At 36.2% G+C, this 21,718-nt stretch overlaps 1 protein-coding gene across 1 annotated transcript in view; it reads right to left on the bottom strand.

Annotated features, from left to right (window-relative positions):
- Positions 1-21,718, bottom strand: part of TENM3 (teneurin transmembrane protein 3) — a 660,303-nt gene that overhangs the window by 591,963 nt on the left and 46,622 nt on the right. Inside the window, exon 3 of the mRNA XM_004389020.2 lies at positions 8,108-8,386. Coding sequence (XP_004389077.1) covers positions 8,108-8,386 — 279 coding nt within the window. The remainder of the gene's footprint in view (positions 1-8,107; positions 8,387-21,718) is intronic.

Genomic DNA, 21,718 nt, shown 5'->3' with positions numbered 1-21,718 from the left:
ATATTTTAATTGCCCTTTTTCTCATGCTTATATGCATTTGTATCCATTTCAATATGCATTCAAATAGCTTTTACATTCTTTCATGTACACTCTCTTCATTATAGACAACTGTCTCAAGTTAACCGATAAATCTAAGAAAAATTCAATATAGTTAAAACTATCATTCATACTCAGCTAATATAAAGTATAAGATTTTCAAATATAAAATGGTATATTCTATATGTATGTACTGTTAATAAACAGAATTATTGTGACTTGAGAATATTCTTCAAACAGTACTGAAAAAATCAGTTAATTGCTCTTCAAACACTTGAATAGCCCTGGAATTGCAAATAAAGTAAGGTTCTATGGCTCTAATACTTACTTTTTCTATTTCAATGATAATTACATCAATAAACCTGATTCAGCATTTGCGGCTGTTCAATTCATTAATTAAAACAATTTTACTGTTACCACTGTGATTTTTCAAGGATATCAAAACACATTCAAAAATCAAAATAGCATACATCATCAATTTTGGTATGTGCATAGGATGGTTTACTTAGATTTCAACTCTACAGTTAAAAGAAAATTTAGAATTTAAACAGAAATAGCATATATTCTATATACTTTGAACAAAATACATAGAACACAAGTTGAGTTTAGTAGAAATGGCAACATTCACGTGGAGTAACAAACTGTAAAGTTTTCCAAAAATCCTCTTAGAATGGAAAAATATAAATATATATAGATACTTACATAATAACAACAATGGTAGTGGACTTTATAGCCTTCTCAATTCTAGTTTCATAACACTATTTTTAAATTTTTTATTTAAATAATATCATGCTATGCTTAAGAGTGATTTGTACATATCCGTGAAGTGAAAACAGTCCATCCTTAAATAAAACATGGAAGCTTTTGCTTGAAGAATTACAAGTCACTACTTAAGCTATAAATGTGTACATCTCAAGGCAATGTAATTGTTTTTGTATGTTAGAAACTATTTGACTATATTTTTCCAAGCAGCACTTTATTTCTGAGTTTGATTTAGTAAGCACACCAATATATATGACCTTTGCTATTTTTGACATCGCAGAGCACCTAAAACATGAAATCTAATTTACAACAGTCGAACATGCCACAATTGACCATTACATGCCAGAAGAGAGCCCATGATGAAATTTATATTCAGATTATACTTTAAAACCAAAAAAACCAAACCCATTGCCATTGAGTTGATTCCAACTCATAGCAACCCAATAGGACAGAGTAGAACTGCCCCATAGGTTTTCCAAGGAGCAGCTGGTGGATTCAAACTGCCAACTTTGTGGTTAGCAGCCGAGCTCTTAACCACCACGCCACTAGGGCTCCAAAGCATGTGTAATTGTTGTTGTTGTTAGGTGCTGTCATGGATTGAATTGTGTCTCCCCAAAAATACGTGTCAACTTGGCTAGGTCATGATTCCCAGTATTCTGTGGTCATCCTCTATTTTGTGATCTGATGTAATTGTCTTATGTGTTGCAGTCTCTATGCCTGTGGTTATGATGTTATTTGGGTGTGAGCTGTCTGTTATTTTAATGAGGCTGGATACAATCTATAGGATTAAGTTGTATCTTGAGTCAATCTCTTTTGAGATATGAAAGAGACAATCAAGCAGAGAGGAAAGGGACCACCTCCCACCAAGCAAGAAGAGCCAGGAGCAGAGAACGTCTTTGGACCTGGGGTCCCTGGGCCGAGAATCTCCTAGACCAAGGGAAGACTGATGACAAGGATCTTCCCCCAGAGCTGACAGAGAAAGAAAGCCTTCCCCTGGAGCTGGCGCCCTGAATTCAGACTTCTAGCCTCCTAGACTGTGAAAGAATAAATTTCTGTTTGTTAAAGGCATCCACTTGTGGTATTTCTGTTATAGCAGCACTAGATAGCTAAGACAGGTGCCATCCAGTCAGTTCCGATTCACAGCGACCCTGTGTACAACTGAAGGAAACACTGCCCAGTCCTGCGCCATCCTCACAATCACTATTATGTTTGAGCCCATGGTTGCAGCCATTAGAATAAAACTGAAATACCATTTCTTAAAGCAACATAATTCCATCTCAACCCTTAAAATCAGTTTCCACAGCAGGCTGAAAGTTTTGTGCATAAAGTTGAAGGAGTTGAATGACGCTAGTTGGGCAAAAAATAAAAATAAAAAATACACCTCTCTTCAAACTATCTTCAGAAAACTCAACTATTATTCCCTTCATGAAAGAGCCCATAGAGAAATGACATTGGTGTTGTTGCTGGAAGCATCACAAGCATGTGGCCTGGTACTCCTAGGCCACTAGCAGTTTCTCCCAAACTATTCTACAATTTAATTGGTAATAGAACTACAAGTCCTTCCATTTCCTTTCTCTCACCTATATGCAGTTGTTCAGAAAGGAAAGAAATTGCACTGTCCACACTTCCAGGGAAGATATTCTGCCTGACATGGTAATTTGGATTGCAAAATAGAGTTCTCCATTGAGAGACTGATGTAACTGGTATCACTACAATAGTTTATTAAATCGGTTTAGGGGCTATACCTTCCTCCTTTCAAAGTACAATAGTTCAACTTTCAGACTTTATCTATCCATAGAGAAAGCAGACTTCTAAAATATTTTAAAGGACAAGTAAATTGGTTTCCTGAAAGGTGTTTTATCTATGCAAAGCAAATATCTATCACGCTAAAAAACACAGTATTGTTGTTAGCCAAATAAGCCCTTAATACTTTAGTATCATGCACAATTAGGGTGGCATTAATGAGGCCCTAACAGGTATACTGTTAAGGCCCCAGGCGAGAAATAAATTCCTTGGGAAATGATTTATTTTATTTTGTGAACTGCTGAGCATCAATTATATTTTCTTTTAATTGACTGGCTTTCTAAGTAACATGCCTTTAAGGGAAACACTACTTTTAAAAATTCCTTTGGCCAGGAGGGGAAGGAGCATGCTAAAGTCTTTGAAGTCTATAGCCATCAGATTAATTATCACAGCATTCTATACACATTCATTTAATTACAATGAAGTTAAAATTATGTCAGGTTTTGGAGGAAAATAAAAGAGTCAATAAGTGGTGACAGAAAGTCCAGACTATGCCAATCATTAGTGCCTTTTCTCCAGCAGAGCATTAGTTCTCTCTCATCTGCCAGATAACGCTAATACTTGACTAATGCAGACGAAAGATGGTAAGAAAGAGATGAGGTTTAGGGGGGAGAAAAAAAAATTGCCATAGAGTCAATTCCTACTCATGGCAACCCATTGTGTTCCACAGGGTTTTCAGTGGTTGATTTTTAGGAAGTAGATCTGCAGGCCTTTCTTCAAACTCGAACCTCCAACCTTTCCAAACTCATTAACCTTTGACACCACCCAGGAACTCCAAGGGAGGAAAAGGAAGGAACATTTACTGTGGGCCAAAACATGTAGGTGATATTCATAATCATAACTTAATCTTCATAACCACTTAAGAATGAGATATAATTTTCTACCCTTTACAAAAAATAATAGAAGGATGCACTTATTTGGAACTCAGTAGATGCCAGGCACTGTTTTAAGTACATCATACATTTGAACTCATTTAGTCCTCACAACAACCTTCTGAGGACTGTATACTTCTTACTGTTAACTTTATTTTACCCCGAGGAAAACGGAACCAATTCATGGCCAGGTGGTCTGCCTCCAGACAACACGCTCTCAACCACTGCACTCCACGGAGGCACTCAAAGTCCCACAACACAACAGAGGTGGAACAGGAATGCCAGTACCTCCTGGTCTGCTTAATGTCAAAGGCCATCTTTTTCAATGAGGCTCTAAGAGGTCAAGAGGTCATGAAGATGGAGAGAAACAAGATGGGGGACCTAAGGAGAGAGCTCCATGTCTCTGGAACTAGCAGTGCAACTGGCAAAGCAGCAGACAGAAACAGAAAAGTCTGGTAACTTCCACTCTGGGTGACTCTGAAGGAAGCAATCTTAAAAGACGAATGAAATGACTTGAACGCTGACCCAGTGTGATTCTGAATTCAGGCACCTTTCCTGATACCACACTGCTGGATGACAAAGGATAATATATGTTTGGTTTCTTCTGGGAAATGAAGCACATGCAAACATTTTTAAAGTTTAAATGTTGATGTTTTGAGAAAAGTCCTTTATTCCTCACATTTAAATAGATATTTGGAATTGAGATCAGATTAGTTGCAAAGCTGGATAGTTGAAATTCAGTCAGGGGTCTTTTAACGATACATCAGAGACAGGAAAGATGCCTAAAATATCCAGAGCAGGCTGGTAATTTTACCTTAGATCACAGAGTCCCATCGCATTTATTCTGTCACCTTTCAACAGCTTACCGGAACTTCTGTTACTGGGTGGTCATAAGCCACTGCCCGTCCAGCATTTGTTCCAGTGCATGGCAGCTGACTTCAAACAACAACCACCACAAAAATCAGTATGTGGCAAGAAAGGACTTACTCCCAAATCCTAAATTTGGAACAAGATTAACATTTTGAATTCCATATGATACCTAATGTACTGCAAATTCTTTCTTTTGAAAATGCTTTTTAACCTCAAATCTCCATGGTTGGTGAAGAGTTAGTTTTGAAAAAGAATAAATTTTATCACTTATTTTGAATCTGTGCTAACATGGAGACGTGTGACATGGTCCGAATGTTCTTTTACTCTTGCGGGATGCTCAGGCCATCAAAATTTCATTAGCCTCACAGCAGTTCTAGCACCTTCTTAACTTGAACTGTTGGCCTCTTTATCAATAAATAAGTGAAATCTAATGCCTTTTAGTGACTGAACTGTTCTTTGAAGTATAACTAGAACATCAGGCACTCTGCTTGCATAATTTTACAAATGTTGAATTTTTTTTTTCCCCCTGGGGAAAAGTTATTTCAAATGATGAAAACTGTCAACGAAAACTCTTATGTTAAACCAAATGAAACAAATCAGTGTCTAGTTTCTAAATTGTTTCATTTTGGTGAGTTATTTTACCCATGTCTTTCTTGTTTTGACCCTTAATTACCCAAGTTCCAAGGACATATCTCAAGATAGCATAAAAATGAATAAAATTAGACTATGAAAATAATTGAATAAAAGGACAATGTAACTAGATAATCTATAATCTTTCAAAATTAGAGCAATTTGAAATATCTGAGGGAGGGTAGAATTGAATTATATTATTTAGTTTATATTATAAATATTTGATGAGAAGTAGTAATAATAGTGAAAATACATAGTAGTTTTGAGAATATTATTTATAATGATGTTAGAAGATCTTGTGTATGATTGTAAATATTAGTTTTTACTATAACCCAGCTTAAGGAAAAAAAACATAATTTTTTACATCCAGAAAAAAATCCTCAATGTTCTCATTTAATTCCATAACTCAAAATTATAAGGTCTGCTAATTCCATCAGAAAACTATGCTTCCCTAAATCTTGATATAATTAATTACTTTAAATGGAATCTTGCTCCTTCTGACTAATCACTGAAATTTCAGAACAAATAAATTAATCTGAAATGTTCCTATGAACATACATATTAAATATATGAAATTACCAGTAATCATTAAAAGATCATATCTGTTTTATTTTCTCTTTTGTTCTCTTCCTTAAGCTGACCTTACTGGGAATTCTTAGACCATCAAAATGTTGTTAAAGAAAACAACTGCAACCAAACCTTGGGAAAAGAGTAAATACAAGTTTAAGTCATCACTTGCCCGGCTCAACAAACATTGCTTTTGACACTTTATACTCTTAACTTGGCTGACCTGTATACTTTTAACAAATGCTACCAAATGTTCTAAATTTCAAGGCAAGGCCCTTGACACTCTCTCCCTATCTTTCTTTACTCTATTTCATGACAAACACTTGGAAAAATAAAAGAGTACAACTTTTCTCGTCCTTACATCTCTCTAAGAACAAGTTCCTCCTCTAGTTAGTAATAATCCATGCAAATGGAGAGGGACCGTGGTGCGGGAAACGCACATTCATCCTCCTCTCCTCCCAGCCATCTGGATGTCACATGTTGTTGTTCTCTGCCATGTCATCAATTACAACTCACAGCGACCCTACAGGACACGGTAGAATTGCCGTGTAGGGTTTCCTAGGCTGAAACCTTTACAGGAGCAGATCACCAGGTCTTTTCTCCCTTAGAGCCATTGCTGGGTTTGAATCACTGATCTTTCAGTTAGCAGCCAAGAGCTTAACCATTGGGCTACTAGGGCTCCATGGATATTACATACTCTTAATGAAAGGTAACAAAGTCTGTAGTTTTATATATTCTGAAAAGAAAAAAAAAATGGCATGTGCTTTGGAAATTCACCGTGAGATGGCTTTAGCAGGTATATAATTAAGAAAATAATAAAATCACTTTATATTTTACCAATACAGATAAACTTGTTATTAGAGACAGATAGCTACTGGTGTGAAAAATATATTTTATAGATACACATATAGACAATCTGTGATGCAGATATTCAGAACTAAATGCATTATCCTGCTGCTTTCTATTCTTTTCCTTTCTCTAACCATTATAAATTGTATCATGTATTTTAGGAAAATCAAATGCCAAATACCAGTTTTTAATATAACCATTGTACCTGTAATTACTCGTGAAATGTACTGTGAAGATGTGGATGGACAAGAAGTAATGGTTATACCATCTTATATATTTGAAGTAGTGACTTCTGAATTCACTATGAAAATTGATATAAACAGATTTACTGAAGTGAATTGATTAGCTGAGGGAAATGTTGGCAGCTTAATTCCAATGCTCACTTTGTCAGAAAGAACTTTCCTTGTTTCTTGTTTGGTGTTGAAGTAAAGCCAAGAAGTGACACTTCCAAAATAAACACATTCAGTGCTTATTATGAATGGATTTTGATTTTGGTTTAATGCACTAAAGTATGATACATAAGATAAGAAATTGTTTTAGTTGGTTTAAATTAGACATTTTTCATGAATAGAAAGGAAACAATAAGCAATGGGAAGCATTAGGTACCACTTCATACTGTGACTTAGCTGAAACTGAAAGCTAGCAAAGATCTGCTTTCCTATTACAAAGCAAAGCCGAAAAAGTTGCTCAATAAAGAAAAGTGAAATGCCATTAGTAAAACAATCATGTTTCTTTCCAACTGTCATACAATTCTCTCATCTTAATTTTCATTTTACTTTTTGAAGCAATGTATATGCAGAGCATTAATACTTAGACTGGACTAGCAAGTGCACTGCTAAAATTTAATGCAAAATGAGAAATTTGTTGTTGTCTGCTGCAGTGAAGCTGATGATCCAGTTCTGCCTCGAAATAGCATTGAATAACATTTAAGTTTTCTTTTAAATCTGTTATTGCATATAAAATAATTGTTTTTTATTATCCTGCATTAACAATAGTAAAAATGTGCAATAATTAATAAAGATGTTTTTTCTTTCCTTACAAATATGTAAAGCTGCTACTTAGAGTCTCAAAAATCCATTTTGCGTGTGCGGATTTCATTGCATAGCAATCCAGTCCCCAGGGCACATCAAAGGCCACACTTCCTTCTTTCTCAAGATTTCAATTGCTCTCATCAACTAGTAAGTTTAAAGCATGATCAAATTTGTTCTTCAATCACTTGAGCCCCGTTATTAAACTATTCTGTGTGCTCACTCATCCATTCTAAGATTCTACAACTTCTTTGAGATATCTTCAAGAAGAATCTACAAAGACATCTTTGACTGCAAGCTGGCTCTGGGGTAAACTTTATCACCACTTGCTCTGCCCCTCCAGAGGGACTAACAGGTGACACGGTCCAAGATAAGCCTATGCTAATCTTTTCTTTTTCTGTACACAATTAAACTGTTTTTCAAAACTATAGCTAACACATCATAGACGCTTGCATAATTTAACAATCTGATGTCAAGTATTGATTTTTTCCAGGAAAAAAAAAAACTGCAGTATTCAAGGACATTTTCTGAGTTCCACTGCATTAAGATAGGAAGAAAGAAGAAAGAGAAGGAAGGGAGTGAGAGCGAAGGAGGGATAAAAGGAGGAAGGGGAAAAAACATGACTTCATAGTCAGTCAAAACTGACAGAAGCACTGAACGCCAACAATACAAAGCAAAAATGAAACTTACCATTCTCACTGTCCGACTTGTTTTCGTGCTCGGTGTCTGTCAGGGTGAGGGCTGAGTTGGACCGACTTGATAGGCAGGAACTGCGGCCCGATCTGACCCCCCTGCCCCAAAGTCTCACGGCATGCTCTGGGGACACCACTGCTTCGTTTTCAGTATCAGCATCTGACCCTGCACTGATAGAGTAACCTCTGTGGGGAAGCCCCATTTCCGCACAAAATGCCAGTCCTCTTCGAGTTGCTGGTTCACAAACTCCTAACTGCCTTAGGGTAAAATTCTGTCCTGATTAGGGGGAAAAAAAGATAACAAGTAGTGAGTATATGTTTAGTTGTTTTTTTTTTTTTAAGAAAATCTCCCTAAAAATAAAGTTAAGCATTCAGGCTTTCCAGCTCCCAACACCAGGTATTTACATTACCTTTGCATGTCACAGGTCAAGTGGGCACAATTACTGGGGGAGGGAGCCCCACACAAGCCCCAGGTTAGAGTTCCTAAGTCCATAAGTACCTCCAGAGATGGACAAGTAAAATAGCACAAACCAGGCAAATTAAGAGCAACCCTACATTCAATCCAGAGAAAGAATTAGGTCTCCATGATACAATTTTGCTTAGCAGACTTGTGAAACAATAGAAATGGTCATAATTTCTTCCTGTGTCCTGACTCTAGTCCTAAGCAATAGAATTTTCTCATCCAGATGTCACTCCTTTGGAAGAGAAAAGGTTTCCCTTAACTTTCTTATTAACTAGGAACAGGAGTTTTAGCAGTTCCCACCTTAACTTACATATACATTTACGTGTGTGTGTGTGTGTGTGTGTGTGTGAGTGTGTGTGTGTGAGTGTGTAAGTGTGTATGCACACAGTACATTTTAGAGTAAGACATTTTGAAAAATTACAGTGTGTATTAGACTCTGGCTTTCTAGATTTTTTGCTTTAATAAACACCTGGAAACATCTGTATTGATCAGAGTCAACCAATTTTTTTTGCAAATAAAGTGCACTTTAAAAATAAAGTGGGAGTAATATGTATTTAAAAATTAATGATAAAATCAACTTTCCTGAAAAACAACTGGCTGTGAACCCTGCAGGCTTTTACTAATAAATTGAGCCTAATAAAACTCATGACACCGCAATAACTTAAAGCAAAAGTGTTTAAATTAGGTGACACTTTAAAATGACTGCTGTTATTAATGACTTTTCCAATCCTGTATTTATTCTTGAAATTTCACATATGTTTTATGATACTACAGATGAGAAGAGACAGACAAACATTTGTTTGTGGGATGCATATATATGGCTCTTCTATTTCTTGCCTCATGTCGACATTGTCATCTGAGATCAGGTACCAACCAGATCAAAATATATGTAAAATGTAAGTATACAAAGACTGATTTAAATGCTACCACATAATAATCAAACTTTTTAAGAATATTAAGAATTTATATTACTCATAGGTTCCATTTTTCTACTTTTATCTCTTTAAACTAGGAAAATTTTCAAGTTCATTGGTTGATAAGAGAACATACATTATATTTAAATACTGAGGATTTTATATATTACTGAGGATTTTATATATTACTTGTGATAAAATAATATGTTGACTCTTCTAGGAAATAAACATACATGCATCATATAGTAAATACTTGGTTGTAAAGATATTAGCACCCTCCAGGCCTCAACACATTTTAACTCATGTGGTTAATTGCTTTATTGCTGTGGTCATATCAGAAGCTGGAATCAGTTTTATCTCAGTCAGGCTTCCAAATGGATTCTGACAATGACGCCCATAAATAATGAAAATCGGTTGCTACAATTAGCTACAAATCAAACTATGCTTATCAGAGAGATATGAATATCTGAACCAAAAACTATGTCAAAAGGAAAAAAAATGTAAGTAGCAAAAGAATAGAAATAGAGAAAAAAGCCTGCTGAACATTGAGAAAGAAACAAGCTTGATATGTTAAGACACAGTTTTGTCAGCATTTCAAAAAATAAGTGTGCATAGTACTTCTGAAAGTAAATCCAAACAAGGGCAATGTCACCATGGATGGTTAATGTAATAGAAGAGCTTACTATTTGTTATTTATATGCCAAGTTTAAAATGAGGAAGGTCAAAGAAAAGGGCCTAAAACAGTTAAATATTATCATCAGACATGCTGATTTTTCAAAATAAGAATAATACAAAAAAAATTTATAGGGTGAACAATAAATGATAACATCCTCTATTTTGGGGATGCTCACATTTGAGAATAAAAATACAAGAGAAGTTAAACGGCAATAAAAACTTCCTTTCTAACATTTTCCACGTTATTGACAAAATTTTCACACTACTGCCATTTTGATGCAAAAATACATGATGTGAAAGAAGGTAGAGAACTGCAACCTTTATTATTTGCTATCCAGGTATGTAAACACAGTTCAATTTGCAATTTAACAGCCAATAGCCTATAACTGACAGGGGTATCCGAACATTAAACATTTGACCCTCTGAAGTCAGTGTCTCACAATGACCGAATACTTTCAAGGATTGTTTCTAAAATGGAAGCTAGAAAGCAAGGGCAACAGGAGGAATCCCTGTGAGACTGTCTGCCTGAATTAAAAAAGATTGTTTTGGTTTCCATTAGGAAAGAACGAGCTTGGCTGCTAAGTAAGAGGTTGGAGGTTCAAGTCCACCCAGAGATACCTCAGAAGAAAGGCCTGGTGATCTACTTCTGAAAAATCAGTCAATGAAAATCCTGTGGAGCACAGTTCTACTCGGACACACACGGGTTCGCCATGAGTTGGAATCGACTCAAGAGCAACTGGTTTAGGAAAGGTCACTAAACTTGGCTTCTGAGAGCCTCGGTTAAAGCTGCTTACAACTCTGTTATGTCATGTTACCCCTGTAAGTCTTCTCATCTCTCAAGGCTGTCATGACTTTTCCAAGAGACGGCTTATGTAAATGTGGCTAGCCATCTCAGGGCTAAATGAAAGATGGGCTAAATGAAAAGTGGCTTTAAAAATAAGCATCTTGACAAATGCAATTAATAATCATAGAGGAATATATAATTTGGGAGCAGGAATAGGATCGTATTCAAATCATTTTATAATAGCCACACCACTACCAATGTCGACTTTTACGTAAGAAATTGCCTTCATTCAAAAATCTCTCTACCTCAGACCTGTTGTGTCCACTGTTGTCATTTCTCCTTCTTAGGTAAAGATTCATGCTTTCAGGATCCCTTGCTTTTATGCAAACACTCCCAGGGAAGGCCTAGCCATTAAATTAAAATAAATTAGTCTATTAAGATTATTCCCCACAATCTAGCAATATTTAGCAATATAGGTTTTACTTATGGAAAAGAGATGCAATTTTGACAGACACAAGGAAGTTGAAGAGAAGATAGGTTCCTGACTGGGAGAAGAGATGGCTGGCTGAGGTATCATAGAGGTGGCAAGACTGAGGAAGGACTGCTGTCAGGAGGGCTTTAAGGCAATGTAGAAAAATGGAAAGAAAAGGCAGAAAAAGGCAGCTAAGAAGTTGTTGGAATCAGTCTAATCACTTGACAATCCTTCTTAGAGCAACAAGAAAGAGGTGAGGATACCTCTTATTCTAATTGTCCATGGTTTCTTTGCAAAGGTTCTAACACCACTACCTTAACCTCTTTGCCCTTTACATTCCCTATGCTCATTCTGTTTGGTGAAGACCGGCCAAATTTATCTCCTGCACACCGAATTTTGGTAACCTTAATAGCAGGGCCAGCAACAGAGTTTAGCACTACAATCTGAAACAATACCAAAACAATATATTGTAGTAGCAAGAATAAAGTATCCCTGGAGGATGGGGTTCATTGTGATTAAAAGGTGAGGTCAGCTTGGATTAGATTAGGCATTTTTGTTTTATAACACTCACAAATTTGAAAATCTATTAAAGAAAAACTAAATAAGCACAACCTAGGCAGATGATATCATTTATTTTTAAGTTCACATTTTAAATAATGAGTGAAGTTATGTGACAAAGTGGAAAGGATGGTATAAGAACAAATACTTCATGTGAGGTGACACACACCACTGCTACCCCTTTAATAAAAGAAAGGAATTGGGAAAACGGGTTACCTACTTGGCCTTCTTCTCATATAGCGTCTATAAGCTAATCAGAACAGGGAGACATTTTTCAAAGCTGCAACGCAGAGTGATGCTCACCAAGAGGCAAGGTAACTGTCTACTTTCTCTTGTGTGAATTGAAAAGAAAAAGACTCTACATGAGGGAAGAGCCTCATAGTTACACACCGTGACTGCAGCACCTTGGCGGGGGGGTGGTCCACCCACTATCTGAACTAGTGGTGTGTCTCCCCTCTCAAGGGGAGGTTTCTGCCTTGGAGCACTCTCTCTTTTTTGCTTTTTCTAACAGCTTTAAAAATATAATTCACATACCATACAATTCACTTATTTAAAGTGTACAATTCAATGTTTTTTTAGTATAGTCACAGAGTTGTGTAACCATCATCATAATCAATTTTTATAACCCTGAAAAGAAATACTGTACCAATTAGCAGTCACACACTTTTTCCCCCCAGCCTCTCAGTTCTAGGCAATCACTCATCTATTTTCTATCTCTGTAGGATTGCCTGCTCTGGACATTTCATACAAAGTGGATCAAACAATAAATGGTTTTTTGTGACTGACTTTCTTCACTTAGCATACACAATGTTTTCAAGGTTCATACACAATTGTAGTACGTATTAATACCTCATTCCTCTTTATTGATGAATAAATATTCCATGGTATGGATATACCTCCTTTTGTTTATCCATCAGTTGATAGACATTTGGGTTATTTCCACTTTTTGGCTGTTACAACTCATGCTGCTGTGAATAATTGTGTACAAGTTTTTGTGTAGACATGTTTTCATTTCTCTTGGGTATATATTTAGGAGTGGAGTTGCTGGATCATACGGTAACTCTATGTTTAACTTTTTGAGGAACCACCAAACTGTTTTTCAAAGTGGCTGCACTATTTATTTATTTTCCCAATTCATCCACATCCTTGCCAACACTTGTTATCTATGGTTCTCTTCATATGCATTGCAAGTTCAGCCTGGAATTTTGCAATGAGGTATTGGAATGTAGGTCATTGGTATTAAAATTTGGGGACAAACCAAGAAACATTGTTCTTTTAAAAAGCAGTTGATTCTGTTATGTGAATTCACTATTATTTTATTGTCATTTTTTTCTTTGCCTTGCTTCTTTATATCTTTATTTTTATTTCTTTATATCTTTCTACGCTTCTTTTCATCTTTAAAAATATTTTTTCTATTTGTTTCATGCTGGTATCTTCTAGAAAGAGTTCATTAATCTTGCTTTTACCCTACAATTTCCCAAACATTCCTCTATCTATTAAAATTAAAAGTACTCTAGCTCTGTAAATCTATCTTTGGGACTATATCCTATTGAAATAAAATCCTCTTCTTTTAAACATATGTACAAAAAATGTTTACTTGGCATTTTGCAAAAATTAAAACAAACCGAATGTTTATCAGAAACAGATTGGCTAAATACGTTACATAACCATGTTATGGAATGTTATGGGCTAGCATAAAGAGTGAGTTTAGATCTACATTTTTGGACTTAGAGGGAAGTTAATTAAAACTATTTCAAGTGAAAAAACTACAAGTTGTAGATAATTGTTTGTAGCATTACCCCACTTTGACGGGGAAGAAAACCAACAGATGATATAAAGTGCTTATGTTTTTGAGCAATAAAGGTGGAGAAGGATACACAGCTGTGGATGATAAGTTATTTAGAAGGATCTTTATTATATAAGCTTTGAATTATTACTTTTTTACAACTATTTCAATAATTTTAAAAAAGAAAATGAAAACCTATCTTTTTTAAAAAGCAAATATATTTTCTTTATTTTTCTTTTTTAATAGTTCCTAGTCAATAATTGGGAGTTCTGGTGGTGCAGTGGTTAAGAACTATGGCTAATAACCAAAAGGTCGACAGTTCGAATCCACCAGCTGCTCCCTGGAAACCCTATGGGGCAGTTCTACCCTGTCCTATGTGGGCGCTATGAGTCGGAATGAACTCGCTGGCAATGGGTTTGGCGTTGGTTTATTCAATAATTTAAAAATTAATTTATTTATTAATTTCTTTGGGGGAAGCTGGGGTTTAAAAAAAAATCCATTTTTTATAAAGAAATGAGGTTGTAGAAGAAATATGGAAGCATTGTTTTTCTCCCATTTCAATTCTTCCCTTTTTCTTCATCATATATGGATTATTTTAAAGGAGAACCACCATCAATTTCTTCTATGAAACAACCCCCAAAACTGAGTATGAATAATGGATAGAAGAATTGATATAAATTTCATACACGGAAATAAAATAATATAAACTGTCTTTAATTATTTTCTTTGGTTGTTATATGGATGGGATTATTTATTCTTAGACACACAGTGACAATCCTCCATGGGCTGAGCATAGCACACAGAGTATTAGTGGTTAAAAGCCACTGATGAACACTCCCTAGACCACTAATTCATCGTGCAAGTATTTCTTATTTGGTGCTCATGGAATCACTGTGACCACCATTTTATCTGGAGTTGTCTTTCTGCTGTGTTTGCCAAATGGTAAAAGGATCACATGATAGTGGAAATGCATGTAACTTTTTTCCTGTCAGTCTTAATGCAGATTTTTATGGGACACTCCCAACTCTTTAAACTTTTTAGTTAAATTTGTCACTGTTTGAACAGAATGCCCATCCTTGAGCATGCAATAGAAATTTCATTGAAAGTATATGCCTTTACTTATAAGGTCCTACACAAAACTACAATTCAAAAAATTCACTTAAAGTCTCACTAACAACAAAATATCTTAACCTTGTCTCCTTTTACTCTGTAAATATAATGCAAATGTCTTCCACTACTTGCTTAATTCATGCATTAATGTGTTATTAACATTCCTATTCACATACATGGAAACCCTGGTGCCTTAGTGGTCAAGTGCTACAGCAAAAGGCCGGCAGTTTGAATCCACCGGGTGCTCTCTGGAGGCTCTGTGGAGCAGTTCTACTCTGTCCTGTAGGGTCGCTATGAGTCAGAATAGACTCTTTGGCAATGAGTTTTTTTTTTTTTTTTTTTTTGGTATCCACATACATACTGATTACCTTGAATTTCTAGAGGATACCATACTCATACAACAAAACCTGTGAAAGCCGAAATCTGCATAAGGCGGAAACCTGTCAGAGAAGGAAAACTCAAAGATTTTCCACTAAAAGGAGCGACAGAAAAGTGGTAAGACTGCACCCTGTCAAAGGCGGAAAACTTGTGAGCCCCGGAAAAACAAGGCAGTCCTGCCGAGCTCCGGCTCTCACAGGTTTCACTGTAATCTCATTTGTTACTTAGAACACAAGTCTCATGGAGGCCGTTGCAGGCTGCCGCCTCAGCAGCCATCTAACAGCTCTGAAGGGTGCCTGTCAGTGGAAAGGCGAGGCTGAGACCAGAGGGAACGTGATGAGATGGGTGGTGAGAAAGGAAAGCCTTGCTGTTTATTTGTAAGCAGAGAAAGTTGACCTGGAATGAAGGGCCCTGAGGAACCAGTGTTTTCTTTAAGATAAGCTTTGTCAAGCCTCTAGGGGAGGGAGAACATACGGATATTGAACGGAAGACTTGGTGGCACAAAAGACAAAAATTAGGTTGTGAGTCGCTGACTTGTAAAGAAAGAACATCTTCTTCAACGTGTATTATGAAGAATTTATATGCCCAACCCTACGGAAAAAATGCAATTTTAGCAATCAGAGAAATAACTTTAAAATGTGTTTTTATCAAAAGCATTCTGAAAATGAATTTGCTTATTTTTACTTAGTGCTTATTTGTTTAGAACATCCCAAAACCCAATGATGACAACATGCCTACAACGTATCTGCTGCTATCTGATGGTCAAACTGCAGTAGGCATTGGTCTAAATATGCATGTGGGTTGGCATGGAGCAGCAGGTGTTTAATAATTGTGACTGAAGAGCACCACAGTGATTCACAGTGTGGATCCACAACTGGCAACATGGCAAGGAACCCGATACACCTTTAGCAGTAGGCTGGGCTCAAGACATTAGACCAATGAAGGCAGAGGTAGGGAGAAAGGATTACTCCCACTGTGTCGGGAGGAGGGCTGTAAACTACATCTATCTACTCGCACCTTCTGGTAGGTAATCTACAAAGCAGGTTGGCTGCCAAGCCAGAAAAAAAGCACTTGCCTACTTAACAGCCAAAATTAGTTAACTATCAGTTAGGTAGGGGAGCTAAAAGGCACAGCTAAGAGGAAAACATTAACATGAAACAGTGATAAACCAGAGCTATTTAACTTGTGTCTTTAAGTACAGAAATGTAAGGTTGAGTAAACATGAGCATCTAAATCCTTTAATCCCGCCGCCGACATTTACAGTGACTGAGAAGGAGTAATCATTTTGATCTCAGAATTATTTTAAGTAGTTAATATTTAAAAGTAATAAACTTTGGAGTTCAGTAATTAGCCTAGTAGATCTGATTAATGTTTCAGGTTTTTGTCTCTCTTTATAAAACTTGATTCTCACAAAAAAAAAAATTTTCTCAGCACCAGTAAGTATTTCAGAAAACATGAAAAAAGGTTTGAGATTCCTTTCGTTTTTGCATGATGACAGAGGTTAGGGGGAACACTAGGGAAATGAAAAGTTTGGGGTCTAACTGGAAATTCATGGCAGCATTAAATGCTGAATGGTAAGACCATATGGTCATATTTCTTTTGAAGTCTAGGATCAGTTCCCATTATTCACTATAATGGCATCCAAGACTAAACTAAATCTCAGTCTTTAAAATTAAAAGCATTTTCCTCTTGGCTCTAGAATCTTCCTCTTTCACAATTTCCAATATATCTGAATGTTTAATGTATTTTCACAGTGCAAAAATATAAATAAATAAAATAAAAATTAGAAGAGTAAGAAAAGTTAATTTATTTCATTTCACTTCCAAAGAAGGATAATATGGTACAGAGAAAAGAGAGGATATTAAAGTAAACACATGTCTTAATCAGAGGAGTTATTAATACTATTTTTACATCTGCCCAATGCTATTAGTGACATTCTAAAATTATACGCACAAGTTTCATGTTCTATACGTAAGAAATATGAATTCAATGTTATTTGACCTATTTGGAACACGAAGTACATAGAAACATTTTAAAAACTATTTATCATGTTAGTAATATTCTAGTAATAAAAGTGCTCCCAAAAGTAATCTATATCTAAGAGCTTAAAATGTGCCTTTTTCTAGTAGGAAATTAAAGAAAATATTTGAAAGCCAGGGTCTTGTCTATATGCCACTAACTATTCACTCTCTTCTTTAGTACTATCCTGGATATGTTGTGTATGCTATTATCTTAACAGGGAATGTCTTTATCCAGCAAAACAGTACAGTGCAACAGCAGCAGAGGTTGTTTTTAAGAGAAGATTGTGGTTATGGTTCAGTAAAGACAATGCGAGCCCTAAATTGAAATCTCACCCTGGCTGAAGCTGGATAAAAGGAAAAACAAACCAAAAACTGTCCACATTCAACTACAGTTGTTGGAACATACCTGGTTTTTTTTCTTTTCAATTGTTTAGGTAAATTTTACATGCAGCGAAACACACAGATCTTAGGTGGACACTTTGATGAGTTTTAACAAATGTATAACCAATTAATCATGACCCCAAACAAGATATAGCCTATCCTCGCCCCTATAAGCAATCACTCTTCTGATTTCTTTTACTATAGATTAGTTTTGCCTGTTCTTGAACTTTATATAAATGGAATGATACATTTTGTACTCTTTTGTCTCTGGTTGTTTAGCTTAACATAATGTTTTTTAGATTCATCCACGTTGTTGCATATATCCCTAGTTCATTCTTTTGTATTCCCAAGGAGTATTGTATGGTATGAATCTACCACAAGTTGTTATAGCCACTTACCTGATAATTCCAGTTTGGGCCTATTATGAATAAAGCTGCTATGAACATAAGTTGTTATTTCTTTTGGATAAACACTTTGGAGACAAATTGCTGGATCATAGGAGAAATGTTATGTTTTAAGTTTATATAAGAAATGCCATTTTCCAAACCAGTTGTGCCATTTTAATTTTACACTACCTATGAGAATTCCAGTTGCTCCACATCCTCACCAACATTTGATATTGTTGATCTTTTTATAATTTTACCTATTCTAGTGAATGAGTGCTGGTATCTCACTGTAGTTTTAATTTTCATTTCCCTGATGGCTAATGATGTTGAACACTTTTCTATGTGCTTATTAGACATTTTTATATCTTATTATTATTTATAGGAGTTTTTTGTATGTTGTGGATACAAGTCCTTTGATATACATGTGCATGGCTTGCCTTTTCATTTTCTTAAAGGTATCTTCTGATAAAAAGAAGTCTCTAACTTCTATGAAGTCCAGTTTGTTAGTTTTTTCTTTTATATTTAGTTAGTTGTTTTTTTTTTTTTTTTTTTTTTTGTGGCTAAGAAATCTTTGCCCATGGTTGCAATGATATTCAAGAACATGTTGAGGTGTTTTACTGTGTGATGGTTAAATTTACGTATCAACTTAGCTAGGCTATGGTACTCAGTAGCTTCGTGAAACCCTACTCTAGGTGTTGTTGTGAAGGTTATTTTGTAAATGTTCTTAACATTTATAATCAGTTGACTTTAAGTAAAAGAGATTATCTTTGATAATGTGAGTGGGCCTTATCCAATCAGTTGAAGACCTTAAGGGCAAACCTGAGGTTTCTGGAGAAGAAGGAATTCTGTCTCAAGACAATAACACAGAAATCCTCTGTGAGTTTCCAGTCTGCAAGTCTGAACTACGCATTTCAGACTGAAGACTGCAACATCAGTTACTCTTTTCTGGGTTTCTAGCCTGCTAGCTTGTCCATAGATTTCGGACTTGCCAGCCCCTACAATCATGTACGCCAATTCCTTCAAATCAGTCCATATATCTCTCTCTCTATCTATCCATCCATCCATCTATTTATACATGGTCCCTGACATATACGTTGTGGTTTTCTAGCATGGTTTCAGAAAAATGAAAGAGTAGAGTAGTAAAAGGATTAGACTTGGCTTTGACACTCATGAGCTGATGACTAGGTGAGCATTTTTAAATGCCTGGGTCTCAGTTTTCCTCATCTTTGAAATGGACTTAGAGGATCTCAAATCTCTCCCCCAACCATGTAAGTCTACGCAGAGGCAGAAAGAAGGCAGCACACAGAGAAATGGAATATGAAACAAAGCTGAGAACAATAGCATCAAGAGTGCAAAGAGGAGGAAATGGAAGACAAACGACCTTGGGTAAAAGTATGAGTCATAAGAGTTCAAATTTCCTTTAGCACCAGGGACTTTTGATTTATATTTCATGCCCTAACTAAATCAGAAAAGCTATGGCATGTTCTGCCTGGCTCCTCTCCTAAACACCATGTCTAGAGTCCATCCTGAATTGAAAACCAGCCTTCAGAACTGTGTGGTCCTTATCACGCTATATCTGAATGTCTGGAAAGGTACTTTCTCCCTCACTCCCCAAAGTGTAGAAACAGCCTGCTGCAGTTCCAAAGCAGGGATTATTTTTTGCCTTTGATCTTTGGTGATTTAAAATTAGAAGGTTTTGCTTCATAGCTCCACTGTCCAAATAAAACCTGTTAATATTCTGCTGTTTTTCTTTGTGTGTGTGTTTTAGTAATTCTATGGATAGATTTTTGGTGTCTTTAGTTTCATACCTTTAAAGGACTTTTTTGAGTAAAGTTTTGAGTAAAACAATTCATAAATTGCTTTTTTTTTTGTGCTTTTTCCTAAGCTAAAACTTCATAACTGTACAAAACTTCTTTGCTTTAAGAATGTACTGTGTTTAGAAGCTGGTAAAGATCAGTATCTGTTTTCCCGTGAAAACAATGTGTATGATGCCAGGATGGTACACACAGGTCTTCTGAGCTGTCGGTATCTAAACTGGACTAGAAGCACTCTAGATATGACTTCCATGCATGAGACTGTCTCTTTGAAGAAATACATTCAGAATTCCAACAAGGAATACCTCTCCTTACCGTAGTCTCTTCCACTAATTCTCTGCTTATCAAGCTGGGATCAGAAACTTACTAAGCAAACCACAGTGTTTACCTGGTTACATGAATATTCAGTTTAGGACCCCAGAATAGGAGCTGTGCGGTGGGGATACAGGAGCTGGGATCAGCTGCTGCCTTTTTCAGACTAGTAACAAAGCTGGTTGCCCTTTCATATGTTTATTGACCATTTGCATTTGCTCTTTTGTGAATTGTCTATTCATGTCATTTTCTCATTGGGTTGTTTGTCTTTCTACTTTCAATTTGTGAAATCTCTTAGTATATCATAGATAGGAACCTTTTGTATGTCACATGTATTATAAACATGTTTCCCAATAAAACGAGTTTGTATATGGTATTTTTGTTTATATATAAACAAAAAACCAAACCAGTTGCTGTGACGCCAATTCCGACTCACGGCAACCCCATGTGTGTCAGAGTAGAACTATGCTCCATAGGGTTTTCTATGGCCATGATCTTTCAGAAGTAGATCACCAGGTCTTTCTTCTGAGGCACCTCTGGGTGGATTCAAACCTTCAACCTTTCGGTTAGCAGCTGAGCGCTTAACTGTTTGTGCCACCCAGAGACTCCTTACATACAAAAGCTTTTTTTTAAAAAAAAACATAATCATTAAAACCTAGTGTTGTTATTCCATAAAAATGATCTTTCTTACTCTTGGAGTGTACATATAGTCCCTGGGGCAGGCTGTGTGGATTCTTGACTACGTTCTCCTTGCCTTCCTATGTTGTAATGGCTAGAAAGCAACAATAGCAAAGGTTTCCTCTTCTCCTGCAGCTGAGAGTAGCCATATATAACAGTTCTGAAACATGAGACACAGAAAGAAGTCTCAGGGGAGTAAAAAGAAATAGTCCAATGTAAGAAAGGTCTTTTTGCCTCTGCTTTCATTTTTATTTCAACCAGGAGTATGAAAACAGCAACAATCTGGGGATCAGCAGGACAAAAGCCACATGCCTAGGATGGCAGAGCAAACCATATAGAAGGAATGTGGGTCTTTGATGACATCTTTTAGCCCTGGACGGTCTACCTCTGGACTTCTTGTTTTGTAAAGAAATGATTCTTTTTTTTTTTTTTTATTGTGTTTTAGGTGAAGGTTTACAGTGCAAATTAGTTTTTCATTCAAAAATTTATACAGAAATTGTTTTGTGACATTGGTTGCAATCCCTGCAATGTGTCACCACTCTCCCCCTTTCCCTTTTCATCCTGGGTTCTCTCTATTCACCCAGTTTTCCTGTCCCTTCCTGCCTTCTCATCTTTGATTTTGGGCAGGTGTTGCCCACTTGGTCTCGTATATGTGACTGAACTAAGAAGCACGTTCCTCACGTGTGTTGTTGTTTGTTTTATAAGCCTGTCTAATTTTTGGCTGAAAGATGCACTTCGGCAGTGGCTTCAGTTCTGAGTTAGCAGAGTTCTCTTAGGTTTTTAAATTATTGTTTTCAGAGCTTTCTGCTACTCATGGCTCAAGTCATTCTTATCTGATTCAGTCTCCCTAATTAACTTCTAGAATTCTTATAGCTTT

Source organism: Trichechus manatus, unplaced genomic scaffold, assembly GCF_000243295.1.
Source record: "Trichechus manatus latirostris isolate Lorelei unplaced genomic scaffold, TriManLat1.0 scaffold00230, whole genome shotgun sequence".
Taxonomy (NCBI): Eukaryota; Metazoa; Chordata; class Mammalia; order Sirenia; family Trichechidae; genus Trichechus; species Trichechus manatus.
Note: the sequence above shows the minus strand (reverse complement) of the source record. Positions and strands in the feature narration are given on the sequence as shown.